General features: G+C 42.4%; 1 protein-coding gene across 1 annotated transcript in view; it reads right to left on the reverse strand.

The window, feature by feature from the left end:
- Nucleotides 1-1,170, reverse strand: part of FAM180A (family with sequence similarity 180 member A) — a 29,534-nt gene extending 28,364 nt beyond the window's left edge. The window contains exon 1 of the mRNA XM_052790824.1: nucleotides 829-1,170. Coding sequence (XP_052646784.1) covers nucleotides 829-904 — 76 coding nt within the window. The 5' untranslated portion in view covers nucleotides 905-1,170. The remainder of the gene's footprint in view (nucleotides 1-828) is intronic.
- Between the last annotated feature and the right edge of the window lie 23,068 nt (nucleotides 1,171-24,238).

Below are 24,238 nucleotides of genomic sequence, written 5' to 3' on the forward strand. Positions count from 1 at the left end.
GGAGGGGGGCATCTGAATGCTTAATTTTTTAACAGACTCCTGTTCCTTTAACTATTTGTGAATTTCAACATCAGAACCAAAGAAATCTTTTGGGAGGTGTTTCCTTTCTCCACTTCCAGCAGCTACCGAACCTGTGCCAAATACCAGAGGAGAGAATGAAACGAAAAAAGGGAGAGGATATCGTCACTAGCTTTTAAGCAAGCATCTCCTATGCAGCCCAATAGTCCCAAACCATTTCATATGTTGCTGTCACACACTTGAATAATGTCACAACTATATATCGTCATATTGGCAGCTGAATCCTGACAACACTGCAGGTAGCTTTCTCTGTGTTGTATGTGCTAGTCTGTCAGGGTAGGGTGGTAGGCATTCCCAGGCACCTTACACAAGCCAGGCATTGTTGTGTTTATTATTACCAGGTATCTGCCTGCTGGAGCAGAAGATTATGCCACCTGTGACTGCAAAGGATTTTGCTTTAAGGTTTCATGACCTGTAATTTTTGCTAATGCAGGAGAAAAAGGAGAGGGAGGGAGAAAGGAAAAAGTGAGAAAAGAATGTAGTTTTGTTTCTTGGGATATTTTTTATTTCTATATTTGTATTATAATAGAATAAATATATAATTTTACCTTTATGTATTTATGCCTGTGTATTTTTCTATTCATCTATATAATTATTTAGCTGACCCCCTGTTTAATGGAGAAAAAGAATTCCAGAGCTGGGAGGGACAAATTGTATATATATGTTCGTATATGTATAATGGAAGATAATTTCAGACCAAGTCTACAAACTCAGTTTTCTCTTAAATAATTTTTCATGTTTAAATCTTACCTCTGCTCCATCTGTGGGTCACAGTGGCATGAGCACTGTAATAGAACAGCAGCAGCAGCAAAGTCTTCCAAGGCATCCTTCTCTTTAAAATGTCTAGCTGAATATTAGCTTTTCAATTTCCTACCTCGTTTCTTTTCAGGAATAAATAAATGGCTTTTCCCTTCCCCCTCCCCCTTTGAAGGAGAACCTGTCTGTTCTTCTGAGTACAGCTGAAGTCAGTGTGCAGCTCCTCTCCCAAACCAAGTCTCCTCGGGATCAGGAAACTTACTTTCACAGACAGACTTTGTTTTTATCCACATCTGGAATGACTCATGGTGCATGTGAGTTTGCTGGCAGCTGTGCGAATAAATATCATTACATTTTTGTAGTTGAGTTTCATTTGTTATATGGGCCAGTTGGAATTTATTTTTGTCCAATAAACAGCCACAAGTAACTTCATTAAAGGACACTCTTGAATCCTAGCTCTGTAGCTACTCTTCTGTAACACAGTGGGCTATACGCTAACCCGTGTCTAAGGTGAAAGCCTCCTCTGGGATGATGTACAGCTGCCCTTGGATGCTGAAGTGAGGGAGTGGGGCATGTGCTCTGTGAGAACATTTTGCTACTGTGATTCATATAATCACTCCTTTATTAAGAACATATAATGCCGTGCTTAGACTTCAGTTCTGCAAGACAAGTCCTGGCCTTTCCCTCCGTATGCCCAGTGCAAAGAGCAGGAAGGTCCAAATCCTTAACTGGCTCTCTTCAACACTACTACAGGGAACACTAAGCAATCCTAAGGACAATCTACAATAGCCAGGCTGAATGTGGAGAGGTGATGCTGAACAAAAAGGCTACTGATAGACGTCTCCTTGCTGACACTGGCCCCAGGGAAGACAACACTGGAAGTGTTTATCCCAGAGCGACCCAGCATGGAGGAAGCTGCAGGTATGTAGTGTCCCTGGCACAGCTTCATCAGCAGCATCAGGGGGTGCTTTGTGGGAATACAGCACTGGAATAACAGCAGGTTGCTGTGTGTTGGAAGAGACTGATGAAAAATAGGAACAAAAGGAGTATTTAGCAGAATCAAGGGATAGAGGATACTCCATTTGGTGCCTAGAAGTGATGAGTCTAATACTCTTCTTTTATAGGTGAGTGTAAGCCAGGAACAAATCCACAGATATCCACAAATTTACACTGGTGTAAAACTGGCACATAAGAGAGGAGACTCCAGCTCAGAAGGTATAAATAGAAGAATTAAGGGAAAGGGCCAAGAGCTGGAATGACAGAGGACAGTGTGGCTCAGTATTAATGGGCACTGGCAGGAAGGCATGGAGAAAACCTGTTCAGCTCCTGTATGCCGCATGCCAACATCTGGCCTTAGTCTCAGTCCCCTCATTCTTCTCTGTCCCAGCTTCAAGTAACACCAGCTGTAAAGGCAGGAGGAGGGTCAAATAAGGTTGTCTTGCTTAAGGTGACTCCACTTCTTTTCCTACATGTACAGATTTTCCTATGCTCAGATTGCCTCAGGTTACTCCCACATGAACAGCACATGAATGTAAGACAGTATTTTACAGGCCAAGGGGATGACGAAAGGTATAACTCAAGCAGAGAGTGGCTAACTAACTCTCTTGCTATATACTCTTCTTGTTACCATGACGTATTAGGGATGGGTCTGAATGCGAGGTTAAAGCTAGGAGTGGGCTTACTCATGTATCTGTCAGGAAATTATGGAGCTGGAGTAAACTAGTTTTATGTTCCCTAGAGAGGGGGAGAGAGAAAGAGAGATGCCACAAGAGGATGATTATTCCTACTTAGGTTAGATAAGTCACTTAGGACAGCATGAGTTGCTCTCTGGAGGAGGTAGATCCAGTCATCAGCATGGCCAATTCTGAGATGATGTGCATCAAGATGATTTGCATCAAGAAGGTGCAAGTTGCACCATAGTGAGGGGATAATGATCTGTCAACCACTGAGGAAAAAACATTGTGGTATAACTCCTACTGGAAAGACTTCAACCAGAAGGGAGGGCTTGAGGAAGTACACTTTAATTTAGTAAACCACCTTAGTAAAAGCCCTCTAGCAAGCAAACACAGTGGGTATAGATGGCTTCATTAACTTAACTGCATCAGCCTAGCTACCCTGGTGTGATGGTCGTAATGTCAGCAGGGTCTGTGAACAAGATGTTTCAAAGTCAGGTATACAAGGGAGAAGCAGCACTTAGGATGCACATTGCAGGCTTGAGAAATGAAAGAAAATTACAAGAAAACTTAAAATCCTGTGGGATAACAGAGGAACACATTTTCAGTGGTATTTGGGGAAGGGAGGTGGAAACTCTTCTGAGGTGCTGTATTATTTCATTGTTTACATCTAAGGAAACAGCAGCCGATAAGAGAGGATGAAGGAGGCCAGACAGGCTTCGTCCCCCTCTAAACCAGAATCGGAACTATTTTGCAGAAAGATCCCTGCAGGATGGCTCTGCCTCCTGGCTGCCAGGAACGGGACACTTCCTCTGCTCATTCATTGTCACTGCTTAATATATCCAGCCTAGAAAGGGAGAGGAGAACAATCCCAGGAATTTCCTTCCCTAATTTTCCCCTCCACCTCCAGCCTCTGGAGCAAGCACCCTAGGAGCAACAGAGGAGCAGCAGCTGAGAGAGACAGAAGAGATGTGTAAGACTGGCATACGGGTCAAAGGGATATGAAAGTATGAAATGATTACTGATGTCTCCTTTTTCAGACCCTGGAGATGTTGCTCTGAAGCTACATTATGTGTGATATTATTAATTTTTTTTTTAAATTAATTTATTTATTTACTTTTTCTTAATCTGAGTCTGGCTACAGAATCCTCTCTAGCAGCCTTTTCCTCATCTGAACTCAAATACAAACTCTCCTCATCCGTGTTTCAAAGCCCCACAGTACAGTCTTCAGATGTTCCAGCTTTGACTGCCTCTCTCTGTGTACCACAATTGTAGGGCAAATTTTACTTTAAGACTGTGAATGATGTACCCACATCTGTTCTCTTACAGAAAATGCACCTGTAAATATAACAGGTCCATGTAAAATAAAGAATGCTTTCCCTGTGGCATCTCCTCAAGAAGTGTAAATGCCCCTTTTCCCCCTTAAAATTGAAGATCTTTTTCTCTCCCATGTGGATGTATATACATAGAAAGCCATATCCTCCCTATTAAAAAGCCCTCAGACGAAGCCAGGAAATAAATCTTTTAAGCATGCTCAGGGCACTTCAACTGTACAGCTTCTATTCATCTCATGACTATATTTTATTAGATAGTTGCTCGGTTTCAGCTCAAGGCAGTTTCTGCCTGTGCTGGAGGTTTGAATCACTGCAACTATAATGAATGCTGAAGCAGGGTAGAAATCCTCACTATTTATAAATATTAAATGCTCCTAGATTGCTTTGGAAGTATCAAGCAGAGGAGTTTTATGGTGAATTCATCCTGAAGATGTGTCTGGTAGGAGAGGGTACCATGCTGCTGAAGCTGGGACGCTGAGAGCTGGTCTGCTGGCAGGTCAATATTCAGGTCTTAAATCAGTGTCAGGTGAGACACTGTCACAGTCATGTTAAGGTGAATATTTATGTTTTGCCAATTCTCATAAATTTAGATGTTGGAGCTGCAAATCCTCCGGTGTTCCCAGTATCTGCGAGACCTTTCAGGCACAAGAAAGGTGTGACTGGCTGCTGCCTCTGACAGGCTGTTTGAGGTGAAAATGGACATTTATGCAACTCTCAGCGATATGACTACATACCAAGGGAGCAGCTTTTCCATTTGATTCCTCCATCCTGATGCTGTCAGTGAGTGTCTGTTTAGTCTTTTTAAGAAACCTGGAAACAGGGCAGGGAGGAAAGGAGTGAGTGAAGACCAAACAGGGAAGCTGCCACCTGCCTTTTACAGCCCATGCACAGTGAGAGCAGAGCTGGTAGTGGTACTCCAAAGCTGTCCTTCCATCCCATCATAGATGCTGTCATGGTGAAAGGACAACTTCAGCAGGCTGGGAGTACAGAAACCCTGTATTACCCGGGGGATGCTCTGGAGTGACCAGTGCTTCAGGTGAGGAGCCTCTATGTCCTCTTCAGTAGCCCACTGTGTGAGATATAACGTATAATCTAAATAGAGAATAGAACGGGAAACAAGGCAATGGGTGATCCAAGATCAGCAGCCTGTGGGTCTTCCAAGAAAAATAAGCTCTTTTTCACTGGAGAATACCAGCTTATGATGTCAGTTCAGCTTTGGCTTTGATGACTTTCTGTCAAGCCCAAGGCGTGGTTCCAGTCTGCCCTGACACCTCAGTTGCTGTGAGAGTCCCTTGCAAATCTTCTGTCAAACAGACGGATATTTTTTAGATTTGCCCTGGTTCAATTTGAAAACAGAGTGTGTGTGGGGAGGAAGTTCCTCTGAACCAGAAACTCTGCTCTGCAGCTCTGCAGCTAGAGCCCTGCCCTGCTCCATAGGCCATGCGGCATCTGCCTGCCACTATGCCAGCACAGTGGAACAATATTGATGCATGACACAGACATTGGTCTCCTTCCCACCATAGAGATGGATAAATGGAGACATACACGCAAAATGACTCACTCACTGAATGAATAGATGCTAGAGCTGGGGCTAGAAACCAAGAGCTGATCCATTCCTCTGCCCAAATCTGGCACTGCAGCAGCTCGCACAGCACCAGTGCCATCAACCAAAAAGAGAAAGTACCTTCCACAAGAGGCAAAGAAGTACCCTCATAACTAGGAGCACAAAGAGAAAAAAAGAAAAACATCTGTACACAAGCTCCCAGAAGAAGAAAAGAAGTTCTACTGAAACTGGACTACTAGCGTTTGAACCTCATTATCCATGATGACTCTTGCTGGCCCCTCAGCTGAGGCTGCAGCTTCTGAGGGCTGCAGCAACAGTTTGGATGGCAGAATCTCACCAAGCCTCAAAGCAACAGCAGCCAGGATGAACATCGCCATACGGTACGATGAACTTGTAACTTGGAAGGGACTTTGAGGCATCTTTTAGTTGTCCTTCTGCCCCAGAGCTCCCTTGCCACCTTGATCTAGCTGCCTGAGCTCACATTCACAAGAGCACTTAGATGCTGAGCTGATACTTTACAGATCTACACTTAAATAACCAAAATTTAAATTCTGCCCATGCATCTTTGCAGATATCTGAATTCCTTGTGTGCCTAAGCTTCCCTGTGAGGCTCCTTAAATGCTTGTATCTACCTTGAAAACATTGAGCTGCTCACATCCTATTTCATATTTCAAACAAAATATTGAGACTTGCCTTAATATTTACAAAAATATATGACTGCAGATGTCCCTTCTCAAGTCCCATGTCGCACATTTCAGTTTTTTTCCACATACTCAGTAAGCAGATGGGGCACATATTTTAGTCTGTGACTTGATTGTTTGAGAAGTCGCCTGCGTTATAAGGTGTCCTGGCTCAGATCCTTTCTCTGCCTAAGGAGATGTGAATACATACCATAGGAGATGACTCTAAGACCTGAATTACAGGATCTTCTGGGACAGAGCTTTCCAACACTGTTGCTGAATCTGTTACTATATGTGGGAGGTAATTAAATACTCATTGTAGCAGAGAGAAGGAACGCGAGGATGACTCTTTCGCCATGATCACAGCACTCACACATGAGATGCAGATCTTACTACCTACCCATCTTTTTTATTTGGAAGCAGGATACATTCCATTGATATTTCACTATTCACCAGGCTCATATAAAAGATGAAAGTTCAAGTTGTCTCAGGAAGAAGAGGCATTTGAATCCACGCTCTTGGATCCTAATCAAGTACTCTAACTGATTAACTAAGAAGAGATCCCTCTCCTGTTTTAGATATAAAAAATCAGGAAAGGATTCATGTTTACAATGAAAACCTGAGCAGAGACAAATAACTCCCGCTAGCTTTAAGCTCCAAAGAGACACAAAATTTAATATGCCCCTTTCTCCTTGGTATTTCCTCTTGACTAGCTTAGATAGTCTCTGTGTTTCAGCCTGGATTATGTGAATCATTGTCAGACATCAGGCTTCTCCCCAGGCACTGTACAGATAGCCTAGATACTGAAACTGGGGCTGTGAATACAGCTTGGAGCAAAGTTAAGCATGCTCACAGTTAAGCCCAGCAATGCAGGGCCAGGGTCCCTCCTAAATTAAGACTTCATAAAAGTGATGTGCTAGTAAGCTGCTTTGGTCAAATGTGTGTTGCACTACATAAAAATTAAGGATGCCACTTTTTTCCCCAAAGATTTTCAAGACAATATGCAAGGGGCTTTTTTGTTCAGTTCCTCAAGCATCAGTCAAGGTGGTGCTACTCACACCAACCCACAGAGGAAGGAGCATGGAGATATAGTAGTCAGCAGAAGCTAGCATGGAAAGTCACTGATGGGAGTCTGACTTCTTTTTCTTGCTGCACCTTATAAAATACAGACTGTTAATTTTCCTTGTGGCTGCTAGGGCAGTTGCTGATGTAAATCACTAGAGCTACACCTACGTTAGAGAGTCTGTGCTGATTTATACCAGCTTATAAGCATGTAGTCCTTGCTGGTTAATGCAGCATAACCCTTTTGGAAAATGAAACTTTTCAAAGATTCCATCACTTCTGCTTTTTTGCAACCTGTTGGCTGCCAATGTAAGCTCCAGTGGCACAAAGCCAATGCAAACACCAAGGCTATGACTTGCAGTTAAGCAACAGAAAATGCTGTTAGTAGTGCTACTGTAGGACGAGGTCTGAAATGAAGCAGACAAGAATTTTCTGTCACAAATCACTGCTAATATCATAAAGGAAGGTCAGCTATGCAGAGAATTTCCTGCCTTTCAGCCTAGAAAGTCAATAATGACAGCAGTGAACATTCACAGGGGGAGTTTTATGACTAAATCCTCAGAACAGCAGAAAAAAAAGTCTCTTCAGTAAATATAGCCATGAAATGTTAAATCCAAAACAAAACAAAACCAGAGCTTGACAATACAAAACCAAGAATAACTGATGCCCTCTCTGGAGCAGAAAGAAACACCAAATGATAAACGTAAGCTCATTACCGCAAGTCAGTACCAAGAACAGCCAGACCAGAGCTTTCTACAGATTCTATCCTTTAGTTTAGAGTATAAACCTAGAGTCATCAATCTGTTGAAATTGTGGAAGGAAATTGTCCTGGGGTAAAGAGAGAGGCAAATCTTTGGCTAATAACTATAAAACTAAGAGATTAGAGACACAGTAAAGATGGATTATGTGGTGATACTGTTAGTAGAGAGGTGTAATGCAGTGGCACTACGTAAAGAGTCAAATGGGAGTGGGATGAGGCTGGATCATATGAAGAGGATGACAGAAGAAGGGTGGGATTAAGAATGATTGCCAAATGCAGATGAGGTTATGGCATCAGCATACAGGCACAGGAACTGAACAGACCTAGGCTTTTTTGTAAAAGGCCTGACATAAAACTTGAGTCAATGGGAAGCGCAATGTGAAAGTCAGATTCCAGTTGCTCCTGCTCTGAAAACTTCTTCCACCTACTGCTTTGGCTGGTTAACACACTGACATTCCCACTTGTTTACTCCAGTGTAGCACTGGTGGGGCTCTTCAGGGGCACGTGGGTGATTTAAAACATGAGTGAGATGAGAGGATGACTCAACCCATTCCCTCCAGATGGAAGCAGTAGAGCAGTCCAGCTCTTCCTTTCTCCTTGAGCAACCATGTGGGCAAAGCAATGAGGGATGCAACAGGCGACCTGCAAAGCAAAGTCTGAACCTTAAGATATCCTAGTCTGTAGACTGAACATTCCACTCTGCAAAATGAGCATTCCCCACCCCATCAAGCTTTTTTACATTGAGAAATCACAAAGCAATTGCATTTCTGCTGCAAAGTAAAATCTTGCTAGTTTCTAGTTGCCTAAATAAGCTCCTTAAACCAGTTTGCAGGTAGGGACGATGCAGGGAGTCAAAACATCCTCCCTGACTTGTGCCTGACACCTCAGATCCACCGAGAATGTGCAGATCTTCACAGATGCAAGAGTTACTTTTCCATGCTTCCAGTATGTTGGCTGTCAGACCTCCAGAGAAGCAATTAATTATTTTCTGAAGCAGCAAAGTTTTCAAATATGAGAACAACTTTATGGCAAAAGTCTTCAAGAGGAATTCAGGGTCCTTTCTGTTTCTTTTTCTGTGATGTAGGCTTCAGGCAAAAGGCAAACTTTGAGTGAACCATTGACTTTTCTCTGCCTTCATCCTTATGTGCAGAAAAGGGAAGACAATGCTGCCCTTGTTCCTCATTTGTTTATCTCTTTAGACTGTAAAATCTTTTGGCCAGAGACTGTCTGTGCCATACGAAGCACACATGAGCCTTCACCTCTGCTGAGGCCCTGGGGTGCTTTAGGTGTCCAATCAATACAATATACTGTGCCTTTGACTGTAGTGAGTCACAAAGAAGAAGGAAGAGAGAAAGGGATTTTCACTTTATTTTATTCAAACAGGTCACATCCCGATTCATTCCTGAATGACCTAACTGACAGAGGTATTTAGCACACAGCTTTCTTTAGCAGCCTTAAGGGGCGAAAAAATGACCAGCTCCTCCAAGTTAAAAATCAAGACACCTGTTTCAGTGGTGGGAGGGTGTGAGGACACACAAGAGAAGCAGCAGACACTAGCTCCTCACTTCTCCAGGCCTTTCCTCAGCTCCCTTTTGTGAAACAGCAACTTGATCATAATGATAAGAGCTGAGACACACAGTTTTACTGACAGCACAGAAAATAACACACAGGTTGGAGAGGAAAAGGAGGTCAGAACCAATTAAATCTCCCAGGCTGCACTGACTAAAGTAGCAATCGATACCCTGAACACATGAAGTGTTGGATGATTGTTCAAGACACATTTTTCCCACTTGTGAACCAGGCTTTTTTCTTAATAAACAAACAGCTGTAAAGTGAAGAGCATCTTAAAGCCCTAGACTGTATCTTAGGCTTCAGGAGGAGGGACAGCTCATTGATTTAACAACTCATGCTTATAGCTAAAATCTGTCCAGGATGGCAGATTCGTTCAAGGATAGAGGAGCAAAGGTGAGTGTAAACCACAGGTAATGCCCTGGGTTCAAAAGAGCTCTCGCAGCTGCCTTAAACCATTGCAGCTATCAAGAGACTTTCTTCCCAGCTGTGATCCCTCCCTCTCTGCTCAGTCTCACAGGGCGTCCTCTCGCCTTATGTGTACAAACGTGGTGGGGTAGAGGTAGATGTAAACTTCCAGCCATCCTGCCAGGCTCGAGGAGCTGCCTGCTCCTGGGGTATGTCCTCATCCCCAGCGGGCTGCAGCCGCCCAGTGCCATGCTCCTTGATGACCTAAAATGCTACAGTGTGGTGATGAAACTGGCCCAAGGCCATGATAAAACTGTTTTCAGTAGTGCCAGTTTCCTAAAAAAAACCAAAAGAAAGCCAAACAAGCGGAGTGTGTGAGTGAATAATAGGCACATAACAGAGCTCCTCCTCCAGAAAAATAATGGATGCATACAGCAAGCTATTCCCTTGCTGGAGAGGTCCACAACCTCTGAAGTTAATGTATATTCCAGCTAATGGGAATTGTAATCATTGGCACCAGGCCTACATTTAGCTCAGTACCAGCCCTAGCACAAGGGAGGCATTCAGAAGCAGCTCACATCCAAGGGCAGGAGGAATGAGCTGCCAGTTGTGTCAGACATGTTGCCTCAGAGGAAAATCTAGCTTGTGGTGCTGCTGCCTGCTACATTTCTCTGATCCCTTCCAGAACAGGCTGCCTCTCTTGTGCCTAGCACCCACAAACCACCAAAATTAATAGCATAGTGTTCTTCTTATCTGCCAAGATTTCTCGATTGTACGGCACAGTGCACGGGTGACAACACAACCAAATTACCTTTCTCATTGCTGAGAAGGGTGTGGGCTAGTTTCTTTCTGACGTACTCTCACTTTCTTCCTTCCTTAGCTTGGCACAAAAGCTTGAAAGCAAATGTAATGGAAAAAACAGCAAATTCTCACCTCCTTTTTTTCCTTGAAGAACTATACATGTGAGTGTGTATGCATGTGTGTGTGTATGCATATGGAGGGAGAGAGCGTACTGCCGAGAGCAGCTCCCTCAGCAAGAGGGAAAGCTGTCTTTCATACCTGCAAAGCATGGTAGTACAGAATTGCTTGCACTGCAGAGACCTTACCTCTTTGATATTTGCACTTGTCATTTGTCAGAAGCTGTATCAGCTGCTCCTTGCATCCTGGGCTGTGCTATCAAGTGCCAAGAGACCAAGAGAACAGTGTAATTAGCTCCAGACTTGCACCAAACCTTCAGTGAACTAATGGTACTGGCCATACTGAGAGACACCTAGCTCATATCTGTAAGCTGAAGTATTCCCTATTGCTAAGTTGCTTTAGTTCGGTGGAGCTTGAACCATTACCATTGTTCCCAACTGTTTCTGTAGTACACAACAGCAAAAACTGTAATGAAGGCCACACCGATCCCATTTCTTATATGTCACCTGTGACTAAAACAAGAGAAGTGTTTACACATAATGATAGCCATACTGCAGAAAAAAGGGAGAAAGTATTGTCTCATTTTCTAAACAGTAAAATCAATGAGATTCGGGTAATCTAGAGGTGGTAGGGAACTGTATGATGAGTATGTTTCTTCTTGGAAAACATCAGTTAAATGAAACTGGAATTTTCCAAGGTATGGGAAAATGTGTATGCCAATTCTGGGAGGAAACATTCCTAAGCTCTAGAGGGAACTGTTGGTCAAACTTGAGAGAGCCCCCAGTCCTCAGTGGATGAGTGAAATCTTACAGTGCATTGCTACAAGGTATGGAAAACTTGGATTCAAGTCCTTATAGCTCCCACATCTGAGACAAGAGCCTTATCTGTCTATTGGCTACATGAGGAGAGAGTCCTCGGGCTCCTCCATCGTAAGCACTCCATTTCCTTCAAGCAAACCAATATTAACTGAGTCAGGGATCCCAACTTGGCTCCTACACATCCCATGAGAATGTTATAACCCTAGTTAATGCCTTCCTTACTCTTCTCCTTAATGAATAATTACTTACACAAAGTGAAACTACTTTAACAAAAGAAGAGGAGCGAAGTCAAACCTCTCTCTCTTTTTCTGAAAGGTGTTGGATTTGTCTTAACACAGAAATTTTTGACAATGGAAAAATCTTTGCAGAGCAGGAAGCTTGGTTTCCACTCGGCATTAATTGTGCCCCTGTAACAGGAGATATGATAAGCAGAACTAGGCTTAATAAACCTCATCAAGTGAGGTTTGGGTACTAAAATTCAAACCAAGAATGGCTTGGATTTAGTACTTCTTTTAGTTTAGCTCACAAAGCTCAAAAGGATTATGCAAACAGTTGAAGAAATGCTTCCAGTTTGGCTTCTCTTTGAGCCAAATCATTATGTCAGGCTCCACAGAAAGCAATGGTAGGTTTTATGAATATCCTCTTCGGAGAAACGTGCAAATGCCTAATGCAAAACAAGATGTCTGTCTCTCTTTCATACCTCTGTGTTCACATGGCTGTGACATCCTGTCTTTAAACCAGGCTTCAGATATTGGGTTTCGCCAAGCAGAATTTATGTCTCTCATAATGTGGATCTGCCTGGAAGAGCTCAGCATCAAGAGAGTGCATCGGTATCGCTATCTAGAGTGCAGGAAAGAAAAATTCATCTGGCCTAAAGGCTGCAGAGGCTTGGTGCCATCAACAGAGTCAGAGGAAGGTATGATGGGAGCTGGGCAAAACCAGTGGTACACTGTTTGTACTAGGTCCCCACTTGTAGGAGCCCACAGTAAGACAGCTATGCAACACTACTGGCATGGTGGGATTGACTGATGCAGCAGAGGCTGGGAAGCTCTTAGAGTGCTCTTATGCAGAAATAAGGTGGTCAGGAGAGCATGCAGAGGTGTAATGGGAGATAAGGAATAACCCCACTGGTGCAGTGCTCCAGGGCAGACAGTAAAAGTGAGAAGAGAGCACAGGAGAAGAAACGTGGAAGAGGTAACATCCTGACATGCATATGCAGTTATACCATAGAAGAAAAGGGTTGACCCAAACTGCAGAGCATGGCTGGAGATAAGAAAAAAAAAAATACAGAAAATCCATCTTAGCACAATGTTCTGAGGATTTAGTCACATCATGACTCAGGAGCTTTATAGCCTCAGGATACTGGACTTTCACAGCCTGGAGTTTCCACTGATTACTACAGGAGCTGATTTATCAAGGGGCTTATTGGGCCTTGAACATCCCCATCCCTCCTAGACACCAGGGGAAGCCTGTGTTCCACACTGGGGGAGGAGGACAGGCTCCCCTGCTCCGGCCAGCACGTCTTCATTCGCTCCTGCAGCCTCTTTACAACCCTGGACTCCTAACTGGTCTTTCTTCCTGGATGTTTTGCTGGTCAGGCTGGTGCAGCTGGGAACTGTTTGGCCTCACCAGCCTGGAGCTGGTTCCCCTCCAGGACAGATCTCATGCCTTGTGCTAACAAAGGGGTGCAGGGCTGGTTGGATATGGAAAGCATGTGTGGCAAATTTTATCTGAAAACAGATAGGCACAACTACAGTGATAACAACAGTGTTGTGCATAGTGTGTGCTAGCAGGTTGTTTAGGAACCAAACAGCACTTGCAAAAAGAGTAGGAAAAAATGTCCAGACACAGTTCCCTTGATACCACTTCTATGCCCCATTAATCTCTGAATGTAGAGTCTATATCACTATTAAGGTCATTTTTAGGTAACCTCCTTTTGTGACCGGTATAACTTCTTGATCATTAAACAAAAACAGCAGGACCAGATAAGTGAAATATTTCAAAATTATGTACATTTCCCTTGTAAAAGGTCCCTCTGTCTCCTCACATAATGCTGGTTGTTGCTAGCATAACTGAGGGAAATGCAAAATGTGACCCTGTACCTTTAAGAGCTGGATCTAATGGCTTTGCCACATTTTAGTCAAAATGGGAGAATAAGGGAAGGGGACAGATTATGCTGAAGCAAATGTTGTTAAGTATCAAAGTGAGATTAAATGTAAATGTTAGCAAACTGGTGAAGCGGAAAAAAAAGGAATTTAACATAATCCTTTTTGAAATTATGAGATAAAGATGGTTGATCCCTTCTCCCTCTCTCTCTCTCTCTCTTTCTTTCAGCCACTATCTTCCTTTATTATTTTTATTTTGACAGTAAGCCTAATGGAAAACACCAACAGCTGAGCTAAGTTTCTGAAACATTAGACAGCAAAGGGAAAAGATGAAGGCAGCTTTGCAGATTTTGCAGGTTACTGCCTCTGTGACAATAACCTCTTTTATTCCTTCCACCCCCTCCCTCTGGGGATGTGCATGTCCTGCTGTCTTTAGTTGGAAAGCAGAAAGAAACTTAGCAGATAAATGGGTTCAAGAATGTGTCCCAGGGAGATAATAGCTCTGACGTTATTCTAATTTTCTCCCAGTAAACTAGGGCTTGGTCCTGAAACACCCTCTCAGGCGAGGAGCCCATACATATTTCAGGAGTCCCATTTTAATCACAGAACAATACTTGCAACAGAGCTGTTAGGTCTTTATGGATAGCTGAATGGGGAGGAACTTTATGTTTGGTGTTTGACTGCCAGAAAGGAGATAGGACGTTCAGATGCTGAAACGGAGACTGCTTCTCCCAGTGTGTTGACCCACTAGCAGCCACAAAGGAGGGAGGAGTTACATTCTCTCCAGCAGCTATGGTTGCTCTCCCTGTTGTCCTTACCTCTCTCTACCTCCTTGTCCCACAGTCTCCTCTTAGAGTGACCCAGTGTCTTGCTTCCTCCTGGTATCAGCCCCTGGGGTAGGGCGAATGGCAGGAGCAGAGGAGAGTTGGGAGCCAAGTGCTGTGAGCCAAGTGCTCTATGCCAAGTTTGTGGCTTTGAGCAATTTACCTGTGGTTGTTTCCTCTGCCTCCCTCTTTGTCCAAATGCTCTCATCAGTTTACTCCTAATTATAATATCCACAAGTGTCTACCCTCTGTGGTTCCTTGTGGCTTGCTAAATAGTCTGCTGAGGCATTACTGAATTCCAGGAGAGGCAGAGAAGACATATGTGCCTATGCCTTCCCAATGCTGGCTCTCTCTGACATGCACACACATCACCACAGAGGAAGCAGCTGACCCTATTGGCAGAAAAAGGTAACCAAAATGTCCAAGACCCCACCCAAGGCTATTGAAATAATTAGGAAGACGCCCAACAGGCTCTTTGTCAGGCTTATAATGAACACATACTTTTAAAATTAGTTTTCACCATTGTGACAGGGAAAAGAAAAATGTGTTTTATTTAGCTTGTGGCTGTGTCTTAGCCTGAGTCTTCTCTGCACAGTTAAAGCAGGCTCCTATATGGAACAGCCTCTGACCCAGATTAGCAGACTTCTGTGCCTGGTGGTCATACCCTGGGATCTGCTTAGGCTTGGGCTGGCATCCCCTCTCCTTGTTCTGAGGGGACAGACTTACCTACATGAGTGCAGAAGGACATCTGCAGCCCCTCAAGCCTTTTCCCAACAATTCACTTTCCACTCCCATCCCCACAAAGGGCAGAATAGTTTTCCTGCCATCAGCTAGGAAAGCGCTCTAGACCACCCACCTATAAGAGACACGGAGTTAGGACCACGGGCGCTGCTGAGGGGTGCTGACGCCCGTCGTAGGCTAACACAGAATTGCATACCCAGGAGTCCAAACAAACCGCTCAGCATTTGCTGTGTCCTGCTACACCATGGCCCAGCTCAGCTGGTGCAACTGGGGTATACAATGGTGGAAGGAGAGGTGTAACCCTTCAGCGGCCGAAACAGTCTGTACTGGAAAACCAGAAGCTCTCTGAAGAAGCTCGCTGTGCACTGGTGCTCTGCAGCCACAGTAACACCCGGAAAGGGAACACATGGCGCGTGTTCCCGCTATCACCACGGTACGTCATCTGGGAGACCACAGGAAGAAGTTCCACTGTGGTTTGGAGGCCCCTTTTTTAAAACGAGAAAAGTTGTATTTAAACAAGGAAAAAAGCACACTCCTTCCTCCCACACAGAAATTAAATTTTCAGGTTCTCAGACTTGGCATGAAAGCTATGAATCCTATTTAAATGAGCTGTTTGCTCTTAACAAGGGAGCATTACATAGATTCTTATTTTTTTTTTAATTAGCAGTTTGTGGTGAGAAAATGACACCATTGATGTTTGGTGTCTGTGCTAGCTAGGAAGGTATGTTGCTGTTTGATATGAATTGCATTTGCTTTAAATTGTCTTGAGAAAGTTAATGTCATATTCTTTAGAGCCTTATAACCATTATCCTGGGCCTGGAGCTATTTTTGTATTTAAAATGCCTTGTCCCACAATTGCAGGCAAAGAGTTCCTGTTTTCTGAAAGAAAAATATCAGTGTATGACTGATTGCAAGACTAAAATTCTGCCTACAGGTTAAAAGCTCTTCTAACAGGATCTGTAAATATGTGAGGGCTACATATAATCAGAAGAAGGAAAATATTTCCTGAGTACAGATCAATATTTGGAGAAGCACTGGAAAAGGTTAAGAAATAAGAAATTAATGTACACTGTGAAAAATTTGTAAAAGCAAATCTCAAACTGTGTGGTAGAAAGAAAATAGTGAAATTCAAGTGAGCAGGTACTGCATTGGGAATATATTTCCTGAATGCCTCACTGGGATGGATGGCTGCTACCAAAAAAAGGTGAAATGCTGGTGTTGCTACCCGAGTACCACCTTCAGTAGCTGCTTCTAAGATTTCAGGTCTGACCTTGCTCGGTAGAGACCTGAATCTTGTGGCACTAGAGGAGGAGGAAACCTCACACAGGAACCCACAGCCTTTGCAACCTCTTCCCCTCCATCCCAGGGCTTGCGCTGTCTGTATCCAAGGAATGATATAGGGCATGGGACTGGACTTTGCCCACAGGTGGGCAGCCCTCCCAGTTGGCCCTGGGGGCTGCCCAGTGGCCGTGGGGCTGGGGCTGCTCCTGTCTTCACCAACCCAGTGCAGGGCTGAGGGCCATGAAGAACAGCACAGCTGGGTCCAGTCAACAAAGTCTCTGCTCTGCCAGAGAGATATCTGATTTCCAGTTACCCAAAAATGGAGAAAAAAAGTCAGGAATGTTTTGTCCTTTTTTTTCTAAAATTTTCAAAGCCTGATGAAACTGAAGAAAGAGGTTGGACTTTGAATTTCAGCGCAGATAGAGCTGAGGTTCACATTTCATATTAATGCTGCATTTCCCGCCTTCTGATAGTGTCAGACATTAGGACTTCCTTAAAGTTTGTTTCAATTTTTGTACCAAAACTTTTTCTAGCTTTTTCTTGAAATAAGAGGAACAAGTTGTGTTTCTCCTGTTTCAATGTTTAGGTAAGCTTTAAGACATCAGTTTGAAGCCATGGGGAAAAAAAGAGAAAAGAAGAAAAGCTATTTGAATTATTATTTTGGATGCTACCATAAACACACTTTCTGAAAACACAAAAAAACTTTTAAAAAAGTATTTCTGAAAAATACCATAATTAGAATGTGAAATGACTTAAATTGAAGTACTTTCTCTCTCATGAAACATAATCTATATTCCGGAATTTTGACCACAAATATCTGTTCTGCTAAATTTGTAGATTTGTATGATTTCTTTTATAAACACTTAAAGGAGGTAAGAAATTACCCTACATTCCTTATGGTTGGATTAAAACACAGAAAAAAGTGTGGATTGGCTACAGATGACATCTGTTAAGGCTTTTGAAGCCTTAATGTGTTCTGAAATAAAAAGAAATAATAAACACCATCTAAAAAATAGCTAAAAAGCAAGTCATTACAAAGAAAACTGAACTTTAAATAATACTCGAGTGTTTCCACTCTTAATTGACTAGTATTGCAGCTGTCTCATGGTGCTTTGCAGTTGGATCAAACATACCCATTGCTGCAACACTACATGTTCTAGGATGCCCTCCACACTGCTGTGCAACCAAGTACTAGGTGTTCTAGGTACAGCCTGCTGTATGAAATGCCAGTGTGCAAGCACTACCGACGCAGCCACACAACATCACTGCTGTATTCCCCACTGCTCTCTGTACCTCTCCACAGATGCTGACAAACCACTGAGTAGCCGGAGAAGACATCTTTGGATGGGGACCAGAAGTAAAAGTGCTACAATGGCCATCTTCATGCTTGGAATTTAATCATTCTATCAAAACATCAAAATGAACCGTGAAAGTCATAAAAACTGAGCTACAGCAAAGCACCAGTCACAAATTTGGATCCAATCATTTCTATGTTTGCTCCACTGAGCAAAGATGTGGTTGACTTACACCTTTGGGAAGCTGTCCTGTCTTGGTAAAATTATGCAAATTTATGGTGAATTTGCCAAGTCTCTTCTAAATTTGTTCCAAAATTCATTGTTCTCATTGTTACAGTGACCCTGTACATCCTCCAGGTAACCAGAAGTTCTTGCCAAAATAAAGCAGCACTAAAGATAACAGGAACATATCATCTAACAGAATGTCTCTGGCTATATCTGGTCTCATACATGCCAAATAGGTGTCACCATGAAAAAGCTTTCAACCTTTCTGAAAATGAGGAAAATCACTGCTTAAATGGAACTTACAGAGTGCTATGGGTGTTAATTTGAAATGAAAGGCTAAAGAGGACACCAAGATGCAGAGCACAGTCCTATGAGCAAATGGGTGCAGGTAAGGCACCCTTCACCATAGTACAGTGGAAGGATGAACTCGATACCACAAAACCTGCTGAGTTCACAGGAATGCATACTCTGTGCCTCTGGCTCTGCCACTGCATATAAACAATATCTTACACCAGCTTTGTACTGTTTTTATGGCTATGCAAAGCAAACCGACCTTAACCACAACTAGTGTACATTCAGATGATGCAGCTGAGACTAATTCACCTCATAAAACTGTCTTTCATTATCAAGACTGCAGTGCTTTAATCTGAAGCCACCCAGGAAAGAATAAAATGATAAACAATCACATACTTTTTTTTAAAAGAGCATTCTCACTTTTGCCCATTATCTTTGACCCAAGATTGCTAAGGTTTCCTAGAAAAGGAACGCCTAAATGAAGACTCCCGGGGCTTTTCCAGGAAGCAACTCTTATGGAGTATGTCTTAATCACAAGCTCCAGCAGACAAGCAAAAGGCTGAATTCATGTTGGTTTATTGGATAATTTAGCTGTCAAGTGTTTTAATGTTTGCGTTGATTGCTGACTCAAATACAGGCAAGTTAAGCTTAGAAATATTTCAGTACAGAAATGGCAGCAAGCATTGCACTTGGTGCTTTTCTCCATTCCACATACATGGTTTAATTTGTAAACTCTTTATGTTTAATCTCTCAAGTTGATTAACTGCTCTTATAATTGGGTAGCACACACACAAAAAGCCTGCATTTTCTTTTTACTTATTGCGTTGTAATTACTAACACCATTTAAGCAGAGAGATAATGTACCATGCATTTCTGGTATACTAGGACTTCTGTGGTAAATTAGTTTTTGTTTTGCAATAAGTAAAAAGTTTAACTGAAAGCCAAAAAATTTTCTAAAATGAAACTGAGTAGCAATCTATCCTCAGTGAAGAAGGTGTACATTTAACACAGATAAACTGTATTGAGGTTACCTGTCAAGTTGGGGGAATAGTTATTTTGTGGTGATCAAGGCTCTGGACTGGGACCATAGACATGACTTCAGACATCTTGTCCTGCCTTTAATACATCATTATCCTGGGACTCTTCAGCAAGACAGGATGAATACAGCCACACGGTAGAGCTACAACCACTATGGAAAACCACCTCAGCATAAGGATTTGTAAGTATGCTAGAGCATGGAAAAGGTGGCATACTGGTAGATGAGAGGAGGACAAGGATTAATCCTTTCATGCCTCAGTTGAACAGATGCTCCAGTATTGATCTACATCATGAGAGTCATTGTGAAACTACACTATTACTGCCTTGGAGGCTCTGAAAAACTTTGTAAGAAACAGTACACCTGCCTGTGTAAAAAATGAGATCGTTCACTTCTGTGTTAGGAAAAAGGGACATTGTATTGATGAGAAGAGTTTTTGTTATGCTGGGCTGAAGACCAAGCCTCACGTTACGCTTTCCATTTGTTAGTTCATTCTTCCTGGTGAGTACTAGCATTTTGATGCAGTTCCCAGTAAAAGAAACATTACTTATGGGCCAAAGAAAGGGTGAAGAGAAATTTTAACAGTTAAGGGACTTGTTATGTTCTTTGGTCTCCCAGCAAGGGGGTTTGTGTCAGGATACAGAGACACACTCACCCCTGCATGGAACAGCTTGAGTGGCCAGCATCCTAGGGGAGAATACTGTTTTGGATCAAATGGCGTCCCCAGTGGCTGAATGACACCTTTCAAACCACATACATAACTTCACTTTCCTTCCGTGTTGCTTTTTGGTTTTCCCTTTTACGAGGTCTACAGCAGCAGATGTTTCTTGGTGCCAGCTCCAATAGTTATCGCTGAGATGTTTAATGCCTTCCCCTAATCCACAAGCTGCCAGGGGCTAGTTTTCCTGAGAATCCAGCTTCCCTTAATGTGAAAATAAAACCAAACCAACTCACACAATTTCTGCAGTCTTCATGGCCGTATAAAGAAGCCTGAAACACCAGCCTTCAACACAAATAGGAAATCATCAACTTTGATGGTTTGAAAGAAAAATATGATACACACACTGAACTATGTATTGGTCTGCATTAGCAGAAGAGTACCTAGCAAGTAAAGGGAAATGGTTATCTCCTTCTCAGTATCAGTGGAGCTACATCTAATCTGTGTCCAGTTTCAGGGCATGCCAGTAGAAGAGAAAGCAGTAAACTGGAGAGAAGCCAGAGGGTCAAGGGGCTGAAGAACATGAGCTATGAGGAAAGGCTGAGGAAACTAGGCTCGTTTAGCCTGCAGAAGAGAAACCTAAATGGGGATCTAGAGAAACCCAAATGGGGATCTAGAGAAACCCAAATGAGTCTGGTTCCCCCACCTAGAGGGAGGCTATGGGGAAGATGGAGCCAACCTCTTAGAGGTGCTCAGTGGGAGGCCACAAAGCAGCCATGAGCAGAAATTACAGCAAGGGAAATTATGGTAGGAAACAAGAACAAAGGTTTTCCCCCAAGGATTGCACAGTACTGGAAGAGGTGCCCAGAAAAGCTGGGGAATCTCCACCTGTGGCGATATTTAAAACTTAACTAGACAAGGCTTTGGAGTTAACTTTGAAGGTATCCCTGTTTTGAGCAAGAGATTGGACTAGATGATCTCCCAAGGTCCCTTCCAGACTAAATTTTTCTATGATTCTATGATCTCATTTTTTTAGATGAGGAAAGACCCAACTTAGAGTGTCTAAACTGCCAGGTTACACATCCATTTTTCTGACTTTTTAGCTTTTGATGTAGTTGGTAAATCTTTTGATTGTACACACTTCTGTATTATAGAGGAATCACATGAGCACAAAGAACAAATGACTACATTTCCTAGATAAATACTTCCTGCATGGGAGATGCCCCTTTTGTCAAGATACGCATCGAATAGCGAATGATTCACATTATGTTTCTGAGAAGGATCCTTCAGAAACGTGGGAAACATGGCTTCTGAAACATGGGAAATAGCCACAAACACAGGAAATCTCATGAGCTATTTAAAGGCACTCTTCTCGTGATAGTGCACGACAGCATTCATAAGGCTGATGGTAAGCACAAAATTTTTTAATAATTTTCCACAGGGTAAATCAGTTGCTTTTAATTACAATCATTCTTAGGCTAACTGCACTGTGTAGAACTATTCCATGACAGCACACCTTTACTATCCCTTCCAACCACTCAACAGATGGGTTTTTTTATGGCACAAAATGACCTTAGTGTTTCATGTCAGGATGGCTGCCTTTTAGCGATAGCAGTAATTTCTGAACACACAGGGATGAAGAGCATTTTCAGAGCTCTCAGACTGTAATAGGACTAGGTTATGATAAAGCATTAAGGGTGGACCTTCTTAAGGGGTGTCTCAGATGCCGCAGAATTGGACAGAAATCTGGGATGTAATAGCCAGTTTCATGTGAGGCCTTTTTTTCCCTATAGTCCTATGTTCCAAGATGATTTTTGTTGCCTGCCACATACTGTCATGTTGATAGGCTAACATTTCTTTTATAGTGATGTAAAAGAAACATCATAAATGCAGAAACAAAGGGAGGATGTTCCCATCACTGCCATAGTTCATAGCCTGGGATTAAAAAGTGATTTATTTCTTTTTAAATCAGAGGGCTTGTTTTCATATGAACCTTGAATCACAGTAGAGTTAAGTATTTCCTGCATCATAACCCCAAGTGTAAGTTACACAGTATGAATAGTCGTGTCAATCCAACAGTTCACTCCAGGCTGAAAAGGGGGGAGGACCAACTCCCACTACCACTGCTTCCGAGTGGGTGACCTTGCTCCCCTTCTTCTGCCTCTTCTGGTGCCTACTGGACCCTTTGCTGAGCCAAATGAGGTCTCTGGTCATGGGGTTGAGAGTATGCAGCTGAGACCGGGGGATGCAGGTTAGGAGGCAGGGTAAGGGAAAGGAGAGCTTCCCATCTCAGTGGTAGGAAGTCATTAGATCAGCTTAAGCCATGAGTGTAATTTTATCCTCAAAACCGCTCTTATTTTAGCCTCTGAACCATTTGTTGAAAAACATCTTACTGCTTTTGGAAGTGATTAAAGTTCCTAGAAAATGCTCTCTTAAAGAAGTATCTTAGTGGGAAAGTTTTGCTGACACAAACTCCACAACACATTTAGAACAAAACACAGATGCAGAATGGCAAATAATCTGAAAATTATGTTCCTGTGACAGGGAGATGGCTATTTGTCTTTTACTAGTGTAGTGTCTTCTCTAGTTCTCCCTCCTTTCTGTCATTTAATGGAAAGCAGCTAACCCTGCCCTAGGCCTGCTGTTTTCATATTTGGTGTAGTAGAATGAAAAAACATCTTTGGTTGGTTGGTTAGTTGGTTTCGTTCGTATTATACTTCCCTTTTTCCCCCCTTTTAAGACTCATCTGCATTCCAGGTCTGTTTCTGCTCCCAGATGGTACATGTCAGAGGCATGGCTTACTGATCATTTTAAAAAGCCTTTTATTAAGTCAAAATATCGTAGGAAAAAAAGATCATTATATAAAGAGCATAAATAAAAGATTTATTTTTCCTTATACACAGGTGCCACTGAAAGGAATAGTGACAGTGAACATGGTAGTAAATGTTTTCAGGAGGAAAGGTCAATAACAACAATATCAAATTCTCATAAAACACTTGTTTCAGTAAATGAAGCAATGAAATGAAAGAAGATATAATATCTGCTATGTGTTGTCAAGCATCTGGAAGCCCCATTGCAATAATGATATCAGGCACCCCTTCTTATGATCTTGAAGTGGCTAGCAAAATGTTTACATGTTGTGCCTGTCCTCTTCAAACAGCACTGAAAATGAGGGCAGTACAAAGCTGGAAATAACTATGTTCTTTACAGTTCCTTGACTTCAAGTAATTACACAAACATACATATGGTGCTAGTCTGCAATTACCTTTTGACTCTTACACTGGGAAGCCCAACATGAACCTTTTACATGAAACTAGATATAACATCTCCATTCTGTGCATGGAAGAACTGAAGCCTAATCTCTGTTGTTACCTTTCAGTACTTAGTAATTTATTTTATACATATAGAAGTAATTCACTGTATTAATTGTTTTACATAAATTGCTATTTTGCTATATATGCATCCATTGCTATATATGAAAGTACTTAGTCATTTAGTAATTATTTGTTAGGTCATAATCCATGCCTTGTTGTCTGACACAGACAAATACACTGAAATTAATGGGCTGGACAAGCTTTATTGCACTGGTGTCTCATGGAGAGCTTGTCTTTGCTGCGATACTAATTTGCACTGAACCTCAGGTGGGGACCTGAGCTTAGAGGGGCTTTCTCCTAGGACTTGCTCACCTGCTTGAGGATGTGAACTGATATTCAAGTGCTGCTGATACACATGCTGGTAATTACATTACAAAAACTCATAAAGTAGTGAACCTAGTCACTCTTTTAATTGAAGCACTGTTAATAAAAATTGCTGTATTTTCTTGGGTGGTCATTCCAACTCAAACTAACTAATTTCATTGGGAGCTAACTACAGAGCACTGACTCTACCTGTTAAAGAGCAAACAAACTCTGAAAGGCCAGTATCTGCAAAAAAAAAAACCATGCTGGAAAGACACTTGAACAAGAACTTAACAAGATTATTTATTTTGGTTGAGCCAATCAATCCAGAAAACATAACACATAATTGCTTCTTATAAAAAGATACAAAATAATAGCAGGTACATGTACATTGAGGGGAGAGATGGAGAACAGAGTGACTCTTGCAAGATTTTATTTTTTCCATAGAGTTGTAAATGTAACTGAACACATAAATATTCTCA

Source organism: Harpia harpyja, chromosome 6 (genome assembly GCF_026419915.1).
Source record: "Harpia harpyja isolate bHarHar1 chromosome 6, bHarHar1 primary haplotype, whole genome shotgun sequence".
Lineage (NCBI taxonomy): Eukaryota > Metazoa > Chordata > Aves > Accipitriformes > Accipitridae > Harpia > Harpia harpyja.